This window comes from Podarcis melisellensis, assembly GCF_964234715.1.
Source record: "Podarcis melisellensis genome assembly, chromosome: 6".
Taxonomy (NCBI): domain Eukaryota; kingdom Metazoa; phylum Chordata; class Lepidosauria; order Squamata; family Lacertidae; genus Podarcis; species Podarcis melisellensis.
In genome coordinates, this window is record NC_138538.1 from 99,066,094 (window position 1) to 99,088,751 (window position 22,658).

A 22,658-nucleotide genomic window follows, 5' to 3' on the forward strand; every position below is an offset into this window, starting at 1 on the left:
TTCATAATTCTCCGTGGCGGTGGCCTCCTTCAAGGCTGAAGCAAGGGTAACCTCTTCTTTAGCCACGATGCGTCTTCTGGCTTTTTTGCTGCTCAGACCAACGATAAAACGATCCAGGAGAGTCTCTTCCAGATCTTGGAAGTCGCAGTGCTGAGCGAGCTTCCGCAGTTCAGCTAGAAATGCAGATACAGACTCCCCAGCACGCTGCTGCCTCTTATGAAACTCCATCCGCCGGGCCATCTTGGTCTCAGTAGGCGCCAAAAGGCTTGTTAGGCAGGCAAGAATATCTTTGAGAAATGTCTCACTTAGCTTCGCTGGAGCAAGCAATGCCTTGGCTAGCGTGAAGATCTCAGGCCCACAGTAGCTCAGGAATGTGGCCCTTCTTTTGCTGGCATCGGTGATCCCTTGAGCCACCGCGAAGAACTCGAAGCGTTCGACGTAGTCTTCCCACGTGTGGGGCTCTGATGGCTGGAAGGGCTCCAATACCCCTGGACTCTCCATTGTCCTGTGGGCAGGGTCGTCTTCTCAGCTGGCCAGTGAGTCTTGTTTTAGCTACAATCCGGACTCTGAGGCAGGGCTGCGTTAACCGCTCCTCAGCATTCCGGATCCCACCTTCGTCGCCAGTTGTTGTGACGTGGGGTTTGTGATTTCAGCTCTCTTGACATAATATGCTGGAGACAGTTCTCTAGTAACACTTCTTTATTAAAACAAACAAGACTAAGACTTGAGGAGGGGAGAGCTACATTTATAGGGACAGGGAACTAACTAGAAAGGATACATTTTGGAGGGAACAATCTCAGGCAATCACAGTCCTGCCTTTTGGAGGAAACCAATAAGACAGAGGATCCAAATACAGCAGCTTAAATGAACCATTAGTAGCTGTACCCTCTGGAACCAAAAGGCAGTTACTTTACTCTAATGCAATACAGACAATAATAATACAGATATAAAATCCTTTGACTCAATACACAACAACCCCCATAGAGAGCACAGGTGGACGTACAAGTTCTAAGACTCAGGATCTCACCTCCTCAAATGTGCTTCTCTCAAATTATGGTCCAAACTGTATACAATGCAAGCTCGTTCTGGAAATCTGTACTACAAAATGAGAAACTGATTTATCCATGCTAATCTTTGTTAGGGATTTGAAACTAATACATTGCCTTGATTAAAAAATCAACTCATTCTGGTTAAAACTCTTTCCCCAATGCAAATTCCTGCTCCAAAAGTGACCTTTCTCTCTTCTCTTTTAAAAATTAAACCTAAGTTATCTTGCACTTGTTCTGCATTACAGGTAGTTGGCCTCAGGATGTTTTTCATACAGTGATTAGCTCCTGCTCTTTGCAGCTCACCTTCAGCCACAGCTATCTCTCTGCTACCAAGTGACCTAGTTGTTTCTGTGCGAATGAGCCTGGCAATCTTTAAATGGGTACAGTTTGGTTTGACAATTATTTCCCCTCTGCGAATACGACTGTGCGCTCCATCTGCTCCTCCTTCGTCTTTGTCAGGTTAAGCAGACTAGAGAGTTGTTTTCCGTTTCACTTTCCTTGTACAGTGGTACCTCGGGTTAAGAACTTTATCCGTTCCGGAGGTCCGTTCTTAACCTGAAACTGTTCTTAACCTGAGGTACCACTTTAGCTAATGGGACCTTCCGCCGCCACTGTGCCGCCACCACGCAATTTCTGTCTCATCCTGAAGCAAAGTTCTTAACCCGAGGTACTATTTCTGGGTTAGCAGAGTCTGTAACCTGAAGCGTCTGTAACCTGAAGCATCTGTAACCTGAAGCGTCTGTAACCTGAGGTACCACATGAGGTACATGAGTCCTCAGCACTCTATGCAATAACCCCCATTTTCCTCCTTTCTTAATGAAAAAGGCACATCACACCACAGCACCCCCAAGCAGTAAATTTTCTTTGACAAAAATGTGCTGGACAGAATTTATTTTAAAATGAACAAAAATGTGAAACAGGATCCTTGAAGGGACAATAAGAACAAGTCTTTTGCCTATTGTGTTCACACCTGTCTGTCTTGAAAGACAATGGAGTGTAGTGAATGAATAATAAAACAATCCAGAAAGTCTCTCATTAACCATAGCTTCCCATGTGCTCCAAACTGGGAAACTATAGTCATCAGCTTTGGAACAAGCCAGAATATTAAACTACAGTTCAAACTACTATTTGAAGTGGTTCATTAACTATGATTAATTAGAGTTTTCCTCATCTGATTGTTCACTCCGTCAAGGGAGTTGTGACGGAGCTGAGTTAACAGGCAAAAGGCTTGTTCATATCTTGCTTTATTAAGGAGAGATAAGATCCTCCTAATCAGACTCTATGAGATGAGATTCAATAAGGAGTGGTGCAAATAGTTCCTAAAGCAAAATGAAGGCATTGAGAAGGAATAAGGCAAACCTAGAAGTTGGCAAGGGTTGTACAACTTCACTCATACTTGATTCCCAGGTCTTTTGCCAAACCCCCTGTTATGTCCCAAGCCACTGTGAGAGCTAATAATTCTCCCTCAGTCCACAAAAGAGAAAATGGAAATCAAACTCCTGTTTTTTTCAGGGAGGCATCAACAACAAGCAATAGGATATCCATGTTCAAATATATAAAAGGATGTCACATAGAGGAGGGAGAAAGGTTGTTTTCTGCTGCTCCAGAGAAGCGGACACGGAGCAATGGATCCAAACTACAAGAAAGAAGATTCCACCTAAACATTAGGAAGAACTTCCTGACAGTAAGAGCTGTTCGACAGTGGAATTTGCTGCCAAGGAGTGTGGTGGAGTCTCCTTCTTTGGAGGTCTTTAAGCAGAGGCTTGACAACCATATGTCAGGAGTGCTCTGATGGTGTTTCCTGCTTGGCAGGGGGTTGGACTCGATGGCCCTTGTGGTCTCTTCCAACTCTATGATTCTATGATTCTAGGAACTGTGATAGGAATTTTATGGTCTTAGATATATGGTAATGTTCATAACTGCACATACATAGATCAACACAGGAAGACCAACCTGGAACCATTTTGATTCCTAAACTGACCAAATCCTTTCTCTGCAAGGTTAAACTGGAAAAGCCTCCCCATTGTCTCTTTCCTCACAAATCCTGTCTCAATGATATGTCTGTTTGAATAAGGTGTGAGCCTGTGACCTGGCCCAGGGAATAAATATTTTACCACTACAAAAGAATGGCCAGGCTCCTCAGGCAATCCAATCAAGTAACCTGCTAGACAGGAGATAAACAACAACAGGAGAAAAACAATATTAAAATTTCTGTGATGTAGGTGGGATGTATCTGAGGGGTGGTCTTAGGTTACACCCCTTCTGTGATGTATGCATGTTTCTGGGGGTGGTCTTGATCCAGAGGATAGGAATTTCAAAAGTCTTTATAAGCCCTTGCACAGCATTTTTGTGGGTCCTCCGCCTTTCCTGCGAGTGAGGGGAGCACCCTGTTGCAACAGATCAATAAAGATCAAGCTTACTAGCTGCTTTGCTTCTCAATATTCTCAGGTTGGTCTCTGTTATTCTCTCCTACCAATAGGGAACCTATGTAAGGACTCTATATGGGCTCTTGGATACCCCATAAGGGAAAAGGGCATATTTTTTATTTTACAACAGATGGCGACCATGAAGGGACTTTTGGTTACCCGGATTCTGGAGGCGAGGAAGGACTGGTTATCCAGCGCGCACCAGGCAGTTTGCCAGGAGGAATAGCCAGTCTTCCATCGATCCCAGGGTCTGGAAATAACTAGAGGTTCAGCGGGGCTAACCAGAGGAAGCAACGCTTGATCTGGCCAGCCTTAAACAACCAGTCAAGAGATCGTGGGATCACCAGGAACAGCGCATGCAGAAGTGAGTATGAAGTAGGAAACACGGGTAGTGGGTTGGGTTCTCTAAACCACAGCAACCAACATTCTTTAACTCTTCCTTTTCCCTTCAAATCTAAACTTTCTACTTTACTTCTACTTACTAACCCTTGAAAATTTGCCTTCTCCTTTCTGTCCTCTCGATCTCAACACCAGCCCTAGCCCTTCGGAGTATGCCCAGGCAAGGGTTGTGTGTGACTTCTTCCACTTAATTCTATATGCCAACCTATTCCTTCGGAGTTTTGCCCAGAAAGGTTGTGCAATTTCTTCTGCACTGAAAACTATAATTCCCAAAACTATAACTCCCAGCGCAGCCGCACCTCTGCCATGGCGATCTTTGTTAGAAATGACCTGTGAACAGAGAACGCAAGGGCGCTGAATTCCTTTCCATCTTTCATATTCCAGAGTCCCAATCTGGCACTGCGCTACGCAAGCGTCCAGTAGGGAACTCTCAGGTTAGATTGTAAGAGGCAGGAGGTTGCTGTGGGCTCCCTGGCTGGATAATGACCAAAGGGGGGGGTTGAGATCGCTGACCGCACTGTTAGCTTAGTAGCCAGGAAAGGCCAACAGCTGTACCAGCCTAGTAAGTCAGGCCAGACGAACGGCGGTGTGTCACAGTACTAATTCTCGGAATTGTCCAAATTGAGTCTACTGTGGGTTATTTATTGTGTTTCCTGAAATGTGGGGATAAAACCCCGACTGCAGTATAAAAGTAAAAGCTAGCGCTATTAAAATTCTTAAAATGGGTGCACCTCAATCAAAAGAAATGAACCCACAGACTCCTGATGGGAAAGAAGCCCAGTTGGCGCTTATTTCCAACCTGGACTCTGACAGTCCCCTTCAATTTGTGTTTAAGAAACATTTTTCCTGTGTTTAAATTGTACTTAGGTGACATCCAGCAGCTGCTTATCTTAAATGTGCCATCTAAAATAAAAATGCAAGCTTGCTCCAAAATTTTAAATCTAAGAAAGCCATGTTGGGCATTATCAATCTTAAACAAGACAAAAATGAGAATGAAGTGTGCAAATGTTTGTTATTTGAGAGAGGCTCAAAAGAGTCTTCCTCCTTGTATGTACTTCATTAAGCATATGCCTATGAAAGTATGGTCTTCCTTCTAAGAAAAATATCTGAGTCCAGTTTTAACTTTGATTTGGTTGGACAGAAGAGTTATTGTAAGGCTCCTGATATCAGTCTCTATAAGACTTCCTGGCCTCTTTTCTTAGAAAATGCCCCCCCTTGTTTCATTCTGTCTCTTTCAGGTTTTTTCCCCCTTCTCCTTCTTACTTCTGTGCCAGGTAAATTTACTCCCGAGTAAGCTTCCTTTAAAGGAAACTGCAAGGGGGGGCATAGATTAGGCTTACTATTCCTCTGCAAGTTCAGGAAAAATTGTCACTTTTGTATTCCTTTTAAATCAAATCTATGGCTGTTTTAACTATGCTTTATAAGAGATCCTCTCCCTATCTTAGGAAAAATGTTCACTTCAATCTTCCTTTAAAGATCATTTCCATAGGAACTTGCACTCTTTAGTCTAAGGAAGTAAACTCTCACTCAAACTAGCTTCAAGATCTGCTAAAAGGGTTCTGTATAAAGTTGGGTACTTTTATTTTCCTCTTCCTTAGTACATGATAGGCGCATGGCTTGTGATAGGCGCATGGCTTGTGGTCTCTTCCCCAGTTGTGTCTGTGTACATAAGTATGTGCATGTTTCTGGTAGTACAAATCTTGCTATGAACCCTGTATTTTAGGGTTGGACTAGATGACCCCAGGTCCCTTTCAACTTTCCCAATTTGTGGCTGATGAGTTGAAATTCAGCCCAGATTTGCTCTTTGTTTTTAAAGGTGAGAGGTGAAAGCTGTGATGTTTTGAAGCAGAACTGGTGCTATCAGGCATTTGAGTGATTACAGTGTTTATCATTTTGTCTATTATTTACAAAAATCAGACTTAAAAGTCTACTCAAAGTTTAAGCACATACAAATTCATATAATCAAGTAGAATGAGCCTTGACATATAATTGAGTAGCCTTGACCATCCTGTAATTAAAGGGCAGGAAAATTTTGTTTGCAAATGGTAAGGCTGAAATGACTGAGAATGTTAAAAATCTTATGAATTCTGACTCTCTGGCCATTTCCCCCCATATATAAGGGCGTGGCAGATTGTTCCGTGAATGGTCAGAGGGATATTAGCCCTTTCCTGTACATAAAGGAAGCAGTCCCTTTGCTTGGGCTGCAATTGCTAGCTTTGGTGAATACTTGAATTGCTGAGTTTCTCTTTTTTGTTTTAAAATCTAACCCTATTTTTAAAATCTACTCTTTACCCATCCCTTCCCTTATTCAAATTCTAATTTAGCCAAAAGATGCAACATTTTCAATAGTATAAAAGGTTTGCTGAGACATGAACTCTGCACATGCACAGAGGCTAGATCAGCTTACAAAGAGAGAGAGAGGGGGGGGAGGAGGGGGGAGAGAGGAGGTTTGGAGAGCTTGGGCTGCAGGGAGAAACCTATCCAAATTTCCTTATGTAAAACTTGGAACCATTGAGGGAAATCACCCTTAATGTGTCTTTTGCTCCAGGGGCTCCGTAAGACAAAAGGGTTCGCCTCCCCAATGGAATTTAAATTTTATAACAGTTTTTTTTTTGGTGTGTATGTGTATATGCCTATACATTTTAGGAACAGCATTTCCTGACAGACCTCTCACATGAAATAATTTTCCCTTTTAACAGAGTGTCCTTTCTTTTCTCCCACAGCACAAATGATAATGAGGGGATGCAAACAGTGATTTAAATACTCTATAAAAAGTAATTGCATTTGTATTTCTTTTTGTCTTTCTTCCCTTAAAGCCAAACAGTCACTTTCTTTCTGTTCAGCAAAACAAGTCTGAATCCCTGCTATATTAGTTGATTTCTCTCTATCTCTTTGTGGCTTTGACACTTTTTTAGGCTACAAATAATCTGTTTTTCATTTATTAATCAGTTTTTCATTGGGTTGTTAGAATGCCAAAACAGATTACTTCAGGTTTCTTAAAAAATTGTGTGTCTTAGCATTTATTTATTTTTGGTTCCTCATAGGTCGGTGTGTGTGTGTGTGAGAGAGAGAGAGAGAGAGAGAGAGAGAGACTTTGGGGACATGTCCATCACATGTTGAAAGTCATTTTCATCAAGTTCTACTTATCAGATAGCACATGCTGAATTTTAAGCCTTTTTCCATTGTTTCCCCATTTTTTAGTCCAGTAGTAATCTGTGTGGTTTTGATTATATCTTTGTATTATTTAATAATAATTCTTTTCTGAATCTGATGTCTTTCTTGTATGGTTTATAGTTCTCTTTCTCTACATGTGGGGTAATTTTTTATTTAATAATATGGGGGGGAAAACTAAATGAAGGAAAGCAAACAAACTTAGCAGATAATAACAGTATTTATATGGAAATGTGATAATAATATTGAAATGAATAAAATGCTTAATGCGCTAAGATTTTTATTATCTGCAGCTTCCCACGGAAAGCACAAGGACATCCTTTTTGCCTTTTGCCCCTTCCTTTTTCTAACTGTTTAAGTCCCCAAAACCCTGCCCCTTACAGGATATTACTTCTACAGATGTGTTACTACAGATGCAATGAAAAGCTTCGCCACCACAAGACAACAACAGACACCAGAATTTTCAAAGTGCCCACAGCTATCTCTTTCAAAGGATATAGACTGACGGGGGAGTGGGGCTGACAAAGGGGGGAGGAGTTGAATTGCAAGGACATTTTCTCACTTTTGAACCCCAGGACTGTGCTCCAGGATTCAAAAGATACATACATAAAATATCACAATTTTAAATTTAACTTTCAGGGTTTGTAATAAACAAAGCTTGGAAGAGATTATAGCAGCTGGACGGGAAGTCAAAAGGCATATGCAGTCTGCAGGACATCCTGCATAGAGACCAATGGGTAAAGAATAAGCACTAGCTTCCAAACTCAGTCTCTCACTCCTGGCTACAATACATACAGCTAAGAACTTTTGTAGGCAGGCTTTGCAACCCCAGTTCTGTGATTCATTCACAAGCAATGCGCTCACAGATGACGCTTTTGCACCCAAACTAATCAATAACACAAAGGTATGTCTTCTCAGCTTTATGAACTACTGACACAAAGAAGAGCTCATCCATATCTTGTAGAGCCATGTGGGAACCCAGGTTGATGAAGACACATGGAACAGGCTATGGGTTAACCCACCGCTCAAATCTATATTGGCCAAAACACAGGAGATGACACTAAAAACAATATTTTGATGGCACAGCACACCCCTTTGTTTGCACAAGATTGACTCCCCTTCTATCACCATCAGCTGGTGAGGCTGTTCCAAGCCGGGCACCACCATTCATATGTGGTGGACCTGCGCAAAGATCACCCACTTTGGGGAAGAGATATTTGCCACCCTCCTCCATCTCCAGACACAAGCTGCCACCTTTCCCAACAATGACTCTCCTGTCAAACATCAATTATAGACTGCATACCAACTCCTACCAAAACATTCCTGGCCTAGCAGCGGCCAGATCAGAACTAGCAGCCCACTAGACATCAGTGCACTGTCATACAACAAATGGCTGAACAGATTATGGCAGATACATAGTCCAGTCAGAAAAAACTGACCGGCATTTTTGAGTCACGAGAGGCACTACCCAAAAGACTTGTTCTATGCTACATGGCATCCATTTGTAGAATTCATACATCCATTTGTAGAGTTTTCTGCAGCCGATCAGAAGCTGCACCTTGGTTTCCAAATGTTTTGGAAGTTGAATGGACTTCCAGAACAAATTCCGTTCGACTTCCAAGGTACAACTGTACACATGACCTAAGTATTTCCAAACACAATAAAGTAGTACCTCAGGTTACATACGCTTCAGGTTACATGCGCTTCAGTTTACAGACTCCGCTAACCCAGAAATAGTGCTTCAGGTTAAGGACTTTGCTTCAGGATAAGAACAGAAATTGTGCTCCGGTGGCGCAGCGGCAGCAGGAGGCCCCATTAGCTAAAGTGGTACTTCAGGTTAAGAACAGTTTCAGGTTCAGAACGGACCTCTGGAATGAATTAAGTACTTAACCCGAGGTCCCACTGTAGTGATTGCACTGTAGTGATTGTAGTGACTAAGAGTGAGAGCCAGGCACAATATAAGAATTCATTGTCGCATAGAATCATAGAACCTTATTGATGCATTTCAGTAGTAAAAGCACAAGTCCATGTGGGAATAAATCTTTCAGGAAATATCTCTAAAGAAGGGACAACAGAAACCATTTCTGAGGACCCATTAGTAGGCGGAGGCCTGGGCCACAAACAGGAGAACTATCACATGCAAATATAAGGGGAAATGTTAAGAAATGAGTCCCCAAATGCATGGGGTTAAAAGCGGGTCCTGGGTCTGAAGATACCTGTCTTATTGTACCAGGAACAACTTGTATGTTTGTGTGTTCCCTATTCACCTCACCATCTTCCTCTGCTCACACATCCAGCTTCAGCAAAACCTTTCTTGTTTAAAGCACTGCTTCCAGAAACATCTGAACTGAGATACTGGGATCTGAGCACTACCAACAAACCAGGATATCAAACAGCATCTCCAAGATCACTCAGACCAGTTTCCCAGTTTGGATAGCAAGAGAAACTATGACTTAAGAAACCAGAAAAGCTCTGTCAAAGCTGAGAGTGCAATGAAGACCACATGGCTAATTCCTGGTCCAGTATTGTTCTGCCTAAACCAGGCCAGTAACTAGTCAAGTATCTTTCCTGAGAAATTCATTCAGGTTTTCAGTTCTGACTTTAATGCTTCCCATGCATATTTCTCACAGGAGTCATTAAAAAAAAATAGATTGTCTCTCTCATATCATGCTCAAGAGAACAGAACTCCCCCAGAGAGCAGAAGAAAGAATATGTGTTATTCCCATCACAAACATGATCCCAAGGAAAGGGGTAATGAGTTTTTTCACCCCCACACAAATGTCTTTAAATAGAAAACAGCGAATTTGTCTTCCTTTGTGTGTTTACTTGCAGATGGTGGGAGAGAAACAAGCACACTGGCTTATGCATAACTCCTTAACAGAAACAAGCAGGAAAGATACCATTGTGATGTCATGCTTCACAGAGCCTCAACCAATTCCAGGAAGGAAAAGCGAACAATGCACAGCAAATCCTCAGCATGGAAATGATGCCTGACTGGGTGTAACAAGGGAATGCTGCACCCTAATTCCATTAGAAAGTGATCTGGTGAGCGCTTGGGTCCCCTAAAGGCAGTCTAATTTAAAACAGCAATTCCCAGAACAAAAGCTGTCCAGGCAGAGAACAGAATCTGGCCGGGCCACTATGCAGTGGCTACAAACCCACATTTTGAACCATCTGCTGCTGAACAAGAGGCCATAACGTTCCCCTGACAAAGGCAAGAAAGTGGCAGTAAAAGAGGACTTGCCTGCATTTTTCGTGCCTCCTTTGACTGACTGAACTAAACAAACCAACACCCAAGATTTAGAAATTGTCTTTCTGAGGTGTTCAGCACTCGCTTAATTTAACACACAAAAACAGTCAAGCTGCCAAGTTAAGGACCCTAAAATGTTGTCCAGAAACCCATCACGTGGTGGCTCATGAACTGCCCAGGTCTCACTTATTCACCTTCATTCTGTATTAATGGCATTTGGGGCAGAGAATATGATATTCTGGTCATCCTGGAAGCAGAGCTGTAGCTAGGTGATCTTGCGCCCCTGGCAGAACCGTCCAGATTGCACCCTCTAGCCATGGACAAATGAGCTCTTCTTGCCGCCTCTTCTCCAACCCCCCCTCCACCCATTCAATTCACCCTCTATTTAAAACCATTTCTTATGAGGCAATAATCAATATTTATATTTATGGACATATTTTTAGCCAATTTTGTGCCCCCCAATCGCCTGCGCCCCTGGCGGGGCCCACCTTGCCACCCCCTAGCTATGGTCCTGCCTGGAAGATGGATACATTAGATTTCCAAACTCTCGTGCAATATACAAAATTAATGTGTGGTTCTAAGCATGGGGAGCCCCACTGCATCCTACTGAGGCTCCAGTTCTCTCTGTCCTGCTCTTGGCAATAGAGGTTCTAAAGAAGGATGCAGGATGCCTCTCAATTCCTTGACCTCAGGCACCTGCATTGCATGCCTAGAAACAGCTTCCAGGAACAACAAAAAATGGGACTGAGCCAGTAGCAGCCGCTCACTCCAAGCCCTTGGTATGCTAAGTGGGATGGGGTGAAGTCGGGGAGTGGCTCCACTTTTCTACAACCGCCAACACACTCGACATGCTCTTAGCAAACGGTTTCACCCAGCACTCTCTCTCTCACACACACCGGCCTGTTCTTGCAGACCGAGGGGGCTGCTGCTGCTCATTTTTAATTGACCATTTTGTTTAGGAGACATCTGCATGATTAGCCCTGTGCTCAAAAGAGGAGCGGGTAACCTAGCAACAATCTGAGTTCTGTAAGAATGAAGAAGACACGTCCACTGTTTTCTTTCAGTAGGAGAGGGAATCTGGCAGGAATGAATGCGCCGGGTGGGAAAGTGAATTTTTGACAAGGAGAAATGATCGGAGGAGGAGGAGGCTGCGAGAGCAAATGATTCGATAACGAGAAAGTATTTTCCGTACATTTGGACTAGTGGAGAGGCTTGAGGTTTGGTTGTTGCATAAGAGCATCCCTGCCGGGTCTGGCTCCGGTCCCTCCAGTTCCCAGGAGCGGCCGCCTATCGGCTTCGGGGCACTCGCAAGGCGGGCCTGCTGCTCCGCGAGGGCGCCGGATAGTCCGCGCTACACTGCCTCTGAAGAGGGAGGCTCCACCGAGCGCGCGTGGCCAGGCGGAGGCGGAGGTGCGCGGCTGCGCCCAGAAGCCGCTCCTTCGGGCTCGGGGGCAAGAAGCCCTTCGCCCCAGAGGATGGCGCGGCCCGGGGACCGCGCACGCACGAGGAGCCCCCGAAGGCGTGGCTAAGCGCAAAGCTCGCCAAGGCGGCGCCCGCCGGCTTCTTCTGCTTTGTCCCCGCCCGGGCATGGCCTCTGAGCATGGGCAGAGCGCTCTGCCCGGGCGCGGCAGCCAGCATCTTCGCTCTGGCGGGCGCGTCTTAGGGAGGGATGGAGGCGAGGAAGGAGCCACTCACCGAAGTAGACGGCCTTGTCGCACTTGGGGCACTTGGATGCCATGGCGCGCGCGAGGCGGACGAGCGACAGAGTGGAGCGTCTCCGGCGCCGCCGCCCGACCCCCCCCCCCCGCCAGCCGCGCCCCGCCTCCGCCGGCGCCCATTGGCTGCGCGCTCCGCCCGGACCGAGAGGGGGCGGGCCGTGGCGCGGGCGGGCGAGGAGCGCCCCCCCCACCCGGCAGCCGGAGGGACGGGCGGGGCAGGGCGGCGGCTGCGCGGGGCGCCGCTTCCCGCGGGGCGCGCCTCTCCGGGCGGAGCCCCCCAGGGAGAAGCCGGCGAGGGAGAGGCAGGCGGCGGTGCCCTTCCCTCCCCCCATCGCCCCCGGGGCGGAGAAGGAGCTGGTTCTCTCTTCCGTGGGACAGCCCTCGAGGGATAGGAAGATGGTTATCCTATCTCCCTCCGGCTGTCTTCACCCAGCCCCTCCAACTGTTCCTCACAAGGCTTGGTTTACAGACCCTTGAACATCTTGGTGGCCCTCCTCTGCACACCTTCCAGCTTGTCAATCTCCTCCTTAAATTGGACACAGTATTCCAGGTGTGGTCTGACCAAGGCAGAATAGAATGGTACTTTACCTCCCTTCATCTGGACTCTCAACTTCTGTTGATACAGCCTAGAAGAGCATTAGCGTTTTTTGCTGCTGTATGACATTGTCCACTCATGTTCACCTTATGGCCTAATAAGACCCCCACCTAGATCCTTTTCACATGAACTACTGGCAAGCAAGTGTCTCCCATCTTACACTGGTGGAGGCCCATCTTCCTGCCTAAGTGCAGTCCCCGGGCTGGACTCTTTGGAACAAAATCTTGGGGAAGTGCGGGGGTTGTTCTGCTATTGCTTCCCTGTTCCAAGTGTCTAATGTGTTTTAAAATGTCCTTAAGCAGTTGGTGGTGTTAAGTTGTGGGTGAGCATATCAGACGACACAGCAATTCTTCAGACAGCTCTTGTTTATTCACAGAACAGAACAGGGCTGAAGGGTTCAGCCAACCTGCTTATATAGAGCTCAACTACATGACAACAGTAACAACTTTCTGTAACGATCCAATCACTGAATGTCACTTATGCAAATAAGTGAAAACTATCTACCTGAGTGAAAACTATCTACCGAATCCCCCAGCTGGCCCAGGGTACATAACAGTACATAACACCCGTCCCCACTGATATAAGGCATTAGTTTTTGCCTCACAGAACTCTAGCCCAATTATTGTTAGCTGCCCTGAGCTCGGCTTCAGCTGGGGAGAGCGGGATATAAATAAAATTTATTATTATTATTATTTATTATTAGTTACAATTGTAATGGTTTCCTTATATACATACAACACTACACGTAATGGTTCAATTAGGCAAAAAAGCATATCGGTTACATTTCACCCACTTCCATTAGACCAGTTACAGATAGGTAGCCGTGTTGGTCTGCCATAGTCAAAACAAAAAAAATTCCTTCCAGTAGCACCTTAAAGACCAACTAAGTTAGTTCTTGGTATGAGCTTTCGTGTGCATGCACACTTCTTCAGATACTTCTTCAGATACTTCTTCAGATGTGTATCTGAAGAAGTGTGCATGCACACGAAAGCTCATACCAAGAACTAACTTAGTTGGTCTTTAAGGTGCTACTGGAAGGAATTTTTTTTGTTTCCATTAGACCGACAGTGTTACATGTCCAACAACATAGTCCTTTAAATAGGTTGGGTACTTGGAAACTCTGCTGGACCGGCGGGGACCGGTACCCAGGTCCGGGGGGCCACCCAATTCTTGCTGAGGCTGTGGCGCAACCCTAGGTGGCGTTGAACCCAAGTCCCCTGGATCCGCTGCTGTGGGTGGAACCTCTGCGAGTGGAGTTGGCGGAATGTCAGGCACGGCAGTGATCTGAGTCTATGGGGAGTTCGGCAGACCCTCTGAAATGGCTTGGTTTGGCTCCCCGCCCGCAGTCTGCAAGAGAGGTGTAGGTGCAGCCTCACCATCTGTAAGTGTCTGTTACGGAGCCACAAGCGCGGTTGGGGGCACCGCGGTAGTGTCCAAATCCCCAACCCTGCGCCTAAGCTGGTCTATGTGCCGGCGCCACAAACCTCCATTTTCGAGTGCCACCTGGTACGAGCAAGGTCCAGTGACTCCCACTACTGTGGCTGGCACCCAAGGAATGTCCCCCACAAAATTCCAGGCAAAGACCTGGTTTCCCGGAACAAAGGACCGTGGCACATTAGCACAGCCCGGGGGTTCGGCCACGGCAAAGTCCGGGTGCAGCCAGTCAAGTGGAGATCTGAGGTGGCAGGCCATAAGTATTTCGGCAGGACTCCGCCCTGTGGCCGCATGAGGTGTGATGTGTTGCACAAACAAGTATTCAGCGACTCGCTCGTGCCAGTCTCCCTGGTCCAGGCGTGCCAGTGCCTCTTTTGCTGAGCACACCATTCTCTCTGCTTGCCCGTTGCTGGATGGATGAAATGGTGCCATTCGGGCATGGTGGATGCCCAGTCCCAAAAGGTACCGCTCAAAAGTGCCTGACGTGAACTGTGGTCCGTTGTCGGAGACGAGGACATCAGGACACCCATGCTTTGCAAAGAGGCCTCACAGCACCCGGATAACAGCCTAGGTAGTGGGGGAGGGCATCAGGGCCACCTCCAGCCATTTGGAATAGGCGATCACCACTACCATAAAGGTCCGGCCGTGAAAGGGGCCAGCAAGATCGATGTGCACCCTAGACCAGGGTGTCTTGGGTGTCTCCCAGGTGTGTCCCTTAGCTGCCGGTGGCGCAGGCTTCGATTCTTGGAACGCTTGACAGGCGGAAACCCAGGCAGTGATGGCATCGTCCATGTTAGGCCACCAGACGTAACACCGAGCCAATGCCTTCATTTTGACGAATCTTTGAGTCTTTGGGGAATCACGACACGGTCTCCCCACAGCAGACAGCCGCAATGAGCCGAGAGTTCATGTTGTCTGGTTGCGAACGGCTGGAACTCTGATGCAAAAGGCCCTTGTGGCCACCCTCTCCACACCCAGTTGAGCACACGGCTGATGAAGCAGGAGCCGGGTCTTCCACAAACACTGGAAGAGGGCAACAGCTGAGGGCATTGGCATGGCCCATTGATTTTCCCGGGCGATGGACGAGCTGATAGTGGTAGGCAGCCAGGAAAACAGTCCATCGTAGCATGAGTGGTGAGAGGACTGGTGGAGTTGGTCGATCACCGGCAAGGAGGCCCAGGAGTGGCTTGTGGTTGGTGATGAGGTCGAAAGTCCTGCTGTAGAGGTATTCATGGAACCTCTTCACTCGACCACCTTCGACCACCACCAGTTGGAGCAGGATTCCTTTTGGTGTACCAACCTCCCTGCTGCACCAGGGATTCCCTGCCTGAGCTGCTTCAGGTCATGGCAGATGTTCTCCTGGAGACACCTAGGGGATTTTAACATCCATGCCGACACAACCTTACAAGGGGCCACTCAGGATGTCGTGGAAAGCGTGGCCTCCACCACAGGTATGAAATTTACGGCATCTAATGCCCTAAGAGAGAATATTATGAAAATGATGTACAGGTGGTACAGGACTCCAGTCAAGCTTGCAAAAATCTACCATTTGCCCGATAATAAATGCTAGAAATGTAAAGAAACTGAAGGTACATTCTTTCACCTTTGGTGGACGTGCCCAAGGATTAAGGCTTTCTGGGAGATGATCTATAATGAAATGAAAAAGGTATTTAAATACACTTTCCTGAAGAAACCAGAGGCCTTTCTCCTGGGCATAGTTGGCCAATTGGTGCCAAAGAAGGATAGAACTTTCTTTATGTACGCTACAGCAGCAGCAAGAATATTCATCACAAAGCATTGGAAGACACAAGACCTACCCACCCTGGAAGAATGGCAGGTGCAAGTAATGAACTACATGGAAATGGCGGAAATGACTGGCAGAATCCGAGACCAGGGAGAAGAGTTGGTGGAAGAAGATTGGAGGAAATTTAAAATCTACTTACAGAAATATTGTAAAATTTTTGAATGTTGATGACATTGAAATGAAATGAAGGGGTTCTAGTAATAAGGTAAAATGTAAGACTGGATGGATACTAGAGGAAAACTTGAAGCTATAATATGTGAGAAAAAATAATTAAGGATAAACTAACAGAAGATATGAATTTGCTGAACCAATTTTTAAATGGAATACAAAAAAGGGAGGCGTGAGGAAGTCAGGAAAATAAGTTAATCAAAGATGAGAAATTAAAAAAGAGGGATTTTTGTTTTTTGTGTTAAATGTTTGTATTTTTGTACTTTTGTATCTTTGTATTTTTGTGTTTTTGTATTCTTCTTGTGTTTTTTCTATTTGTTGTTTTATAATTTCTTTATTGTTAAAACTTAATAAAATATTATTCCAAAAAGAAAGAAAGAAAGAAAGAAAGCATGGCCTCCATAGGGCTGTCCCTGAATACATCTGGCCCAACACATAGTCACGGACATGCCTTAGACCTGGTGTTCACCTCTAGTGACGTGGGTGATCTGACACTAAGTAAATGTGAAACAAAAGAAGTGCCATGGTCAGATCACTTCCTGGTGCAACTGGACTTCTCCGCAACCCTTCCCCTCTGCACGGAGGTGGGACCAATTTGGATGGTTCGCCCCTACCACTTAATGGATCCAAATGGTTTCCAGAGAGTGGTAGGGGATGCTTTATCCCATGTTGATGGCCTTTCAGCTGATTCCCTGGTGACCCATTGGAATATGGAGTTAACCAGGGCTATTGACTGCCTGGCTCTGATGCGTCCTCTCTGATTGCATGGAGCCCGGACAGCCCCATGATTTCCCATGGAGCTGAGGGTGTTGAAATAATCGCTGAAACGGCTAGAGCGCTGGTGGTGGAAAACTCACTCTGAATCGGACCGGACATGGGTTAGAGCTCAATGTCGAGCCTACCAAGAGGCGATGGTGACGGTGAAGAAGACTTTCTTCACCGCCTGTATTGCCTCTGCAGAAAATAGTAGCAGGAGACTCTTTCAGGTGGTTCGCAATTTCATGGAACCACCTTTACTTTGGGGCCTTGTAAAGACCCCAAGATCTCCTGCAATGATTTTGCAAAGTTTTTGCACTTTTGCATTTCTGCATGCCATACCTTGCCAGCAGCTGCACAATCTTAGTTTTGTGGCTCAGCAGAAAGCTGCCATCAGTAGCCCTGCACACATTCACGCCCAAGTAAGTTTGAACACAATCCAAATCTTTAACCTTGAACTTCTTGCCCAGTTGTGTGGAACAACTTTTGATTTGATTGTTTTCTTTTGCCATATGCAAAAGGTCATCAATGAAAACCAAACAGAATTCCTGCTTGTCTCCTGCCCCATGATCATACATGCAGTTGTCAGCTATGCTGCGTTTAAACCCTAAAGATACCAGGGTTTTGTCCAAGCACTTGTTCCAATTGTAGGCAGACTGGCGTAAGCCATACAGAACTTTGTGTAACCTATACACCTTGTCTGCGCCTGTCTCAAAACCTGGCGCTTCAGACATATACAGCTCTTCCTCCAGGTTTGTATTCAGATATGCAGCCTGGATATAAAAATGATTGACTTTGTACTTGAGTTTCGCTGCAATGGCGAGGAGCAAGTGCATGCTCTCCCTCCGTGCAGGAGGTGCAAACACCTCATCAAAGTCAAACCCTGGCCTCTGGGAAAAACACTTTGCTACCAGGCGTGCCTTGTGTTTAAATCTGCCTGAAGCAAGAGGCTTTAATTTGAATACCCATCTACACCCCACCGCCTTTTGGCAGCGAAGTGGATGTGAACACCTTGTGCTCCTGAAGAGATTGCACCTCTTCTTTCATTGCCCCTTCCCAGAGCAAAGCTTCTTCTCATGGCAACTCTAATACCGTACTTCTTGGTAACTTTTGAGGTTCACAAGCTACCTGATACACTTGAGCTAAATCAGCTTTGTTATCAGTCAGGCGGCACCCCCTTTGTGCTTCTTTGTTGTTGTTTTTTAAATCATTTTTATTGATTTTATAATAAAAACAACCAATTATAATCCATATCATAATCCAATTAAAAACAATAAACTAAAATAAAAAACGACCAAATTACTGTCCGAATTATTAATTATAATTTTTTTGTCCCCACAGTCTGGACCTTTGAAGTGTATCTCCAGTATCTTCATTCCTGCCGCCTTCTTCTTGTTTTCATATTTTCCACATCTCCATCTTAACGCTTTAAAGTTCTCCATCCCTGGCTCTGCGATTCTCAGTCATGTCAGAAATCATATACAGTATCCTTTCATCCGTCTAATACAGCTTTATTTGTGTATATATATATATTTTCAACTGTATATATATATTTCAACTGCCAGCGCAGCTTTCCCTGACTTCATTCCAATCTTCCAATCCAGGCTGTTGTCCAAGTCTATCGTCTGAAGTTTAATGATGCAGCAACTCCGAAGTTGTTACATCATTCCAATCCAGGCTGTTGTCCAGGCTTTTCGTTTGAGATTTAATAACATAGTAGCTTCCACATTGTTAACTTATTGCTGTAAATTGTTGAGCATTCTGTTTGCAGTATTGCAATGTAAATGAACTGTATTCCACAGATATAAGTCATTTGGCGATTGATCAGCCTCTCAGAGACCACACAATCCCCCCCGGGCCCTAGAGGGGGGGCTGCTGGACATCCATTCAGCCTTCTCTCTCGCTTATAATGAAAAACCTCTGCAAACAGCTGCACTATATGTTGTCCCAAATTGTTATCTCAAGTCATTGTAAAGTCAGCCAGCAAATATTTCCTGCTTCCCTCAAAAAAGGGAGGAATTCTCATTTTTCCGTTCTGCGTCATATTAAAAAGCACCGTCTTGTTTCTTCTTTCATCTTTATCAAGTCTTTCAAGTCTAAGTAAAGCAGTTGAATACTTAATTATAGAAGTCCATCTGTAAAAAATAGGTTTCTTAATAAGGCTTGGCATAGAAAACCAATTGTAGATAATAAATAATAATAATAAATAATAATAAAACAACAACAACAACAACAACAATTTATTTATACCCCACCCATCTGGCTGGACTCTGGGCGGCTTCCAAAAAAATATTAAAATACTGTAATACATCAAACATTAAAAGCTTCCCTAAACAGGGCTGCCTTCAGATGTCTTCTAAAAGTCTGGTAGTTGTTGTTCTCTTTGACATCTGGAGGGAGAGCGTTCCACAGGGAGGGCGCCACTACCGAGAAGGCCCTCTGCCTGGTTCCCTGTAACTTGGCTACTTGCAATGAGGGAACTGCCAGAAGGCCCTCGGTGCTGGACCTCAGTGTCCGGGTAGAACAATGGGGGTGGAGACGCTCCTTCAGATATACTTGACCGAGGCCGTGTAGGGCTTTAAAGGTCAGCACCAACACTTTGAATTGTGCTCAGAAACGTACTGGGAGCCAATGTAGGTATTTCAAGACCGGTGTTATATGGTCTCGGCGGCCACCCCCAGTCACCAGACTGGCTGCCACATTCTAAATTAGTTGTAGTTTCCGGGTCACTTTCAAAGGTAGCCCCACGTAGAGCGCATTGCAGTAATCCAAGCGGGAGATAACCAGAGCATGCACCACTCTGGTGAGGCAGTCCGCAGGCAGATAGGGTCTCAGCCTGTGTACCAGATGGAGCTGGTAAACAGCTGCCCTGGACACGGATTTGACCTGTGCCTCCATGGACAGCTGTGAGTCCAAAATGACTCCCAGGCTGCACACCTGGTCCTTCAGGGGCACAATTACCCCATTCAGGACCAGGGAATCCTCCAAACCTGCCCGTCTCCTGTCCCCCCAAAACAGTACTTCTGTCTTGTCAGGATTCAATCTCAATCTGTTAGCCGCCATCCATCCTCCAACTGCCTCCAGACACTCACACAGGACCTTCACCGGTTCTGATTTGAAAGAGAGGTAGAGCTGGGTACCACCCACATACTGATGAACACCCAGCCCAAACCCCCTGATGAACTCTCCCAGTGGCTGCATGTAGATGTTGAAAAGCATGGGGGAGAGGACAGAACCCTGAGGCACCCCACAAGTGAGAGCCCAGGGGTCTGAACACTCATCCCCCACCACCAATTCTGAGCATGGCCCAGGACAGGGGTCTGCAACCTTTAAGACAAAAAGAGCCACTTGGACCCGTTTCCGAAGAAAAAAAAACTGGAAGCCGCAAAACCATTCCATGCGCGCTGCTGCCCTCCGATCTGACAGCGGGCGGGAAGTTGACGTCAGGACGGTGCGTGACTAACGCACGCACTGCCCCCATGCGACGTCACAGCCAGTACAGCGCCCGCCACAGTGGGGAGTGTTGGGGCGCACAATGCGCCTCCTCCCCTCGCTACTATCTGCCCCGGAGCCGTGGCAAAGGTGTAAAAGAGCCACATGCGGCTCCAGAGCCGTGGGTTGCTGACCTTTGGCCCAGGAGGAAGTAGTGGAACAACTGTATGACAGCTGTATGACCGAGGCTGTTTAGGGCTTTAAAGGTCAGCACCAACACTTTGAATTGTGCTTGGAAACGTACCCAGTTACCTGGGTCTTTTCCCCACTTTTTGAACATGGGGACATTTGCCCACCTCCAGTCTGCAGGGACCTCCCCTGTTCTCCAAGAATTCTTAAAGAACATAGACTCCGAGATTATATCCACAAGCTGTTTTGGTACCCTTGGCTGCAGCTCATCAGGCCCTGGAGATTTGAATTCATTTCCCGGTGTTCCCGGACCACCTCTATTCCTATCTTGGGCTGCAGCTCTGTGACAGACAGCAGAGCCTGGCCACAGTCTGGTGATGCAGTCCCTTAGAATTCCACCAGAGGGCTAGAGCCTTTCTCTGATTGGCTATCAAGACAGCAGCCAGAGGGGAGGTGGAGACAGCACTTTGGGAGGGAGAACAAAAGGAGCCGTTTCTGAGAGAGTGTTCCTACTGGATGTATTATGAGTATATAGCCTAACTGTAAAGGCAACTGTGCTGTGAGGAAAATGTCTGGTGGCCATTTTCTGCCTTTGGAACAGTTTGCTTGTGTCGGAGCTGGGCAAGAAATGTAGAACCAAATATATTTCAAAAGCATAATTTGCTTTCCACTGAAAACAGAGAGAAGCACTCAAGAAAAACTAAAATAGTTTTGGAAACTTATTCCCACAGAACCTTGGATCAGACCATTGCCTGTGGGATTGCAACTTACTGCCTGGAGGTTAGGGGGGCAAGTGGCTCTGGTGGCCCCCTCTCCTCCCCCACCCCCATCTTTCAAGAGAGGGAGGGGTGAGCAGCAGCTGCTCCCCCAAGCAACAGGTGGTGCCAACTCTCATGTCTGTATGCTCTGTGGGCAGCCCTGTTGAGGCCCAACCTCTTCCTTGTGGCTCAGAGAGAGAAAGAGTGGAATGAGCAGCTGTTCTTGCAATAGACAGACAATGGGTCCACTCACCCACTTTCGGGGTTAGCACCTTGTTCCTCCCAGAGGGAGGGCAGACACATGCCACCCCATGGCTGGCAGCACTTTGCAACTGACATGTCCTTCACAGGATGGTGGAAGGCAGGAGACCAAGGTACAGCTGCTTCACAAAATACATAGTGAGGTCTGTGGAGAACCTGGCCCAGGCAGCCTGGCACTCAGAAGAGAAATGCTGGGCAAGGCCGGAGCTGCAGCTGCTTTGCCTCGTGGTGGGGCTCTTTAAAGTGTTGTGCCATTATTATTATTCTTAAATAATTTAAAACTGAGACTGGCACCTGTAGCTGTGGACCCCAATCCTTGCTGGGCCCTGCTAGGCTGATTATGATTGCACTAAAGAAAATGCAAAGGTTGAGCTGGCGCTATAAGTTGTGTTTCTTATAGGGCTAGTAGACCCCTGGGCACGAGACACAAGAGAACTATCAGTCTCCATCACCAAGAACTTTTTGTAATCACAACCAAATAACTTATTGCAATCACAACCAAATAACTCAAGTAATGGGACTGAGAGTGCCCATAATATGGAATGTACAGTAGGTGTCATGATTTGTTAATGATTTACATGACAGTAGAACAACATCTACAACAGTAGGTGTAACAGGTGTGGGTTCTGGAGACATGGCAAAAAGTCAGTATTTCAAAGAACAATGGAATCTGAACTCTTTGGAGCAGGGGTCAGCAAACTAAGGGCCGCGGGCCGGAATCGGCCCAATTGCCTTCAGGATCTGGCCCACAGATGGTCCGTGGATTGGCGCGGGGATTCTGATCATTCAGGCTGTGTCATTCCCTCCCTTCTCCCTCACACACACCGCAACAGCGCCTCCTCCCGGCTTCTCCCCGCCCTGCCTAGAGGAGGAAGGGGGCTGGACTTTGTTGAGCCGCAGTTGGCTGAACACCATGTTAAGCAGCCCCTCTCCGGAGCCAGCCCTTTTGCGCTGCTCAGCATCCGGCTGCCACCAGCCCCTGCCACTCGCAAGGCACTGCAGGCACAGGTAACCTATGTCCTTTTATTTAAAATGCATCTGTGGAATCTTTGTGGGGCCTGTGTAATGCTATGTCCTTTTATTTAAAATGCATCTCTGTGTTATATGTGGGGCCTGCCTGGTGTTTTTACATGTGTCCTTGCATGGAATGTTGTGTCCTTTTATAAATTAAAATGCATCTCTGGGTCTCCTTATACAGGGGGTTGTCGAATACACTGGAATGTGGTATATGTGACACTATTTCTGAGC

The 22,658-nt window shown here is 46.3% G+C and overlaps 1 protein-coding gene across 1 annotated transcript in view; it reads right to left on the bottom strand.

Annotated features, from left to right (window-relative positions):
* The window catches only part of LOC309371997 (cysteine-rich protein 2), a 48,758-nt gene extending 36,703 nt beyond the window's left edge, over nucleotides 1–12,055 (bottom strand). Inside the window, exon 1 of the mRNA XM_081915193.1 lies at nucleotides 11,991–12,055. Coding sequence (XP_081771319.1) covers nucleotides 11,991–12,033 — 43 coding nt within the window. The 5' untranslated portion in view covers nucleotides 12,034–12,055. The remainder of the gene's footprint in view (nucleotides 1–11,990) is intronic.
* Between the last annotated feature and the right edge of the window lie 10,603 nt (nucleotides 12,056–22,658).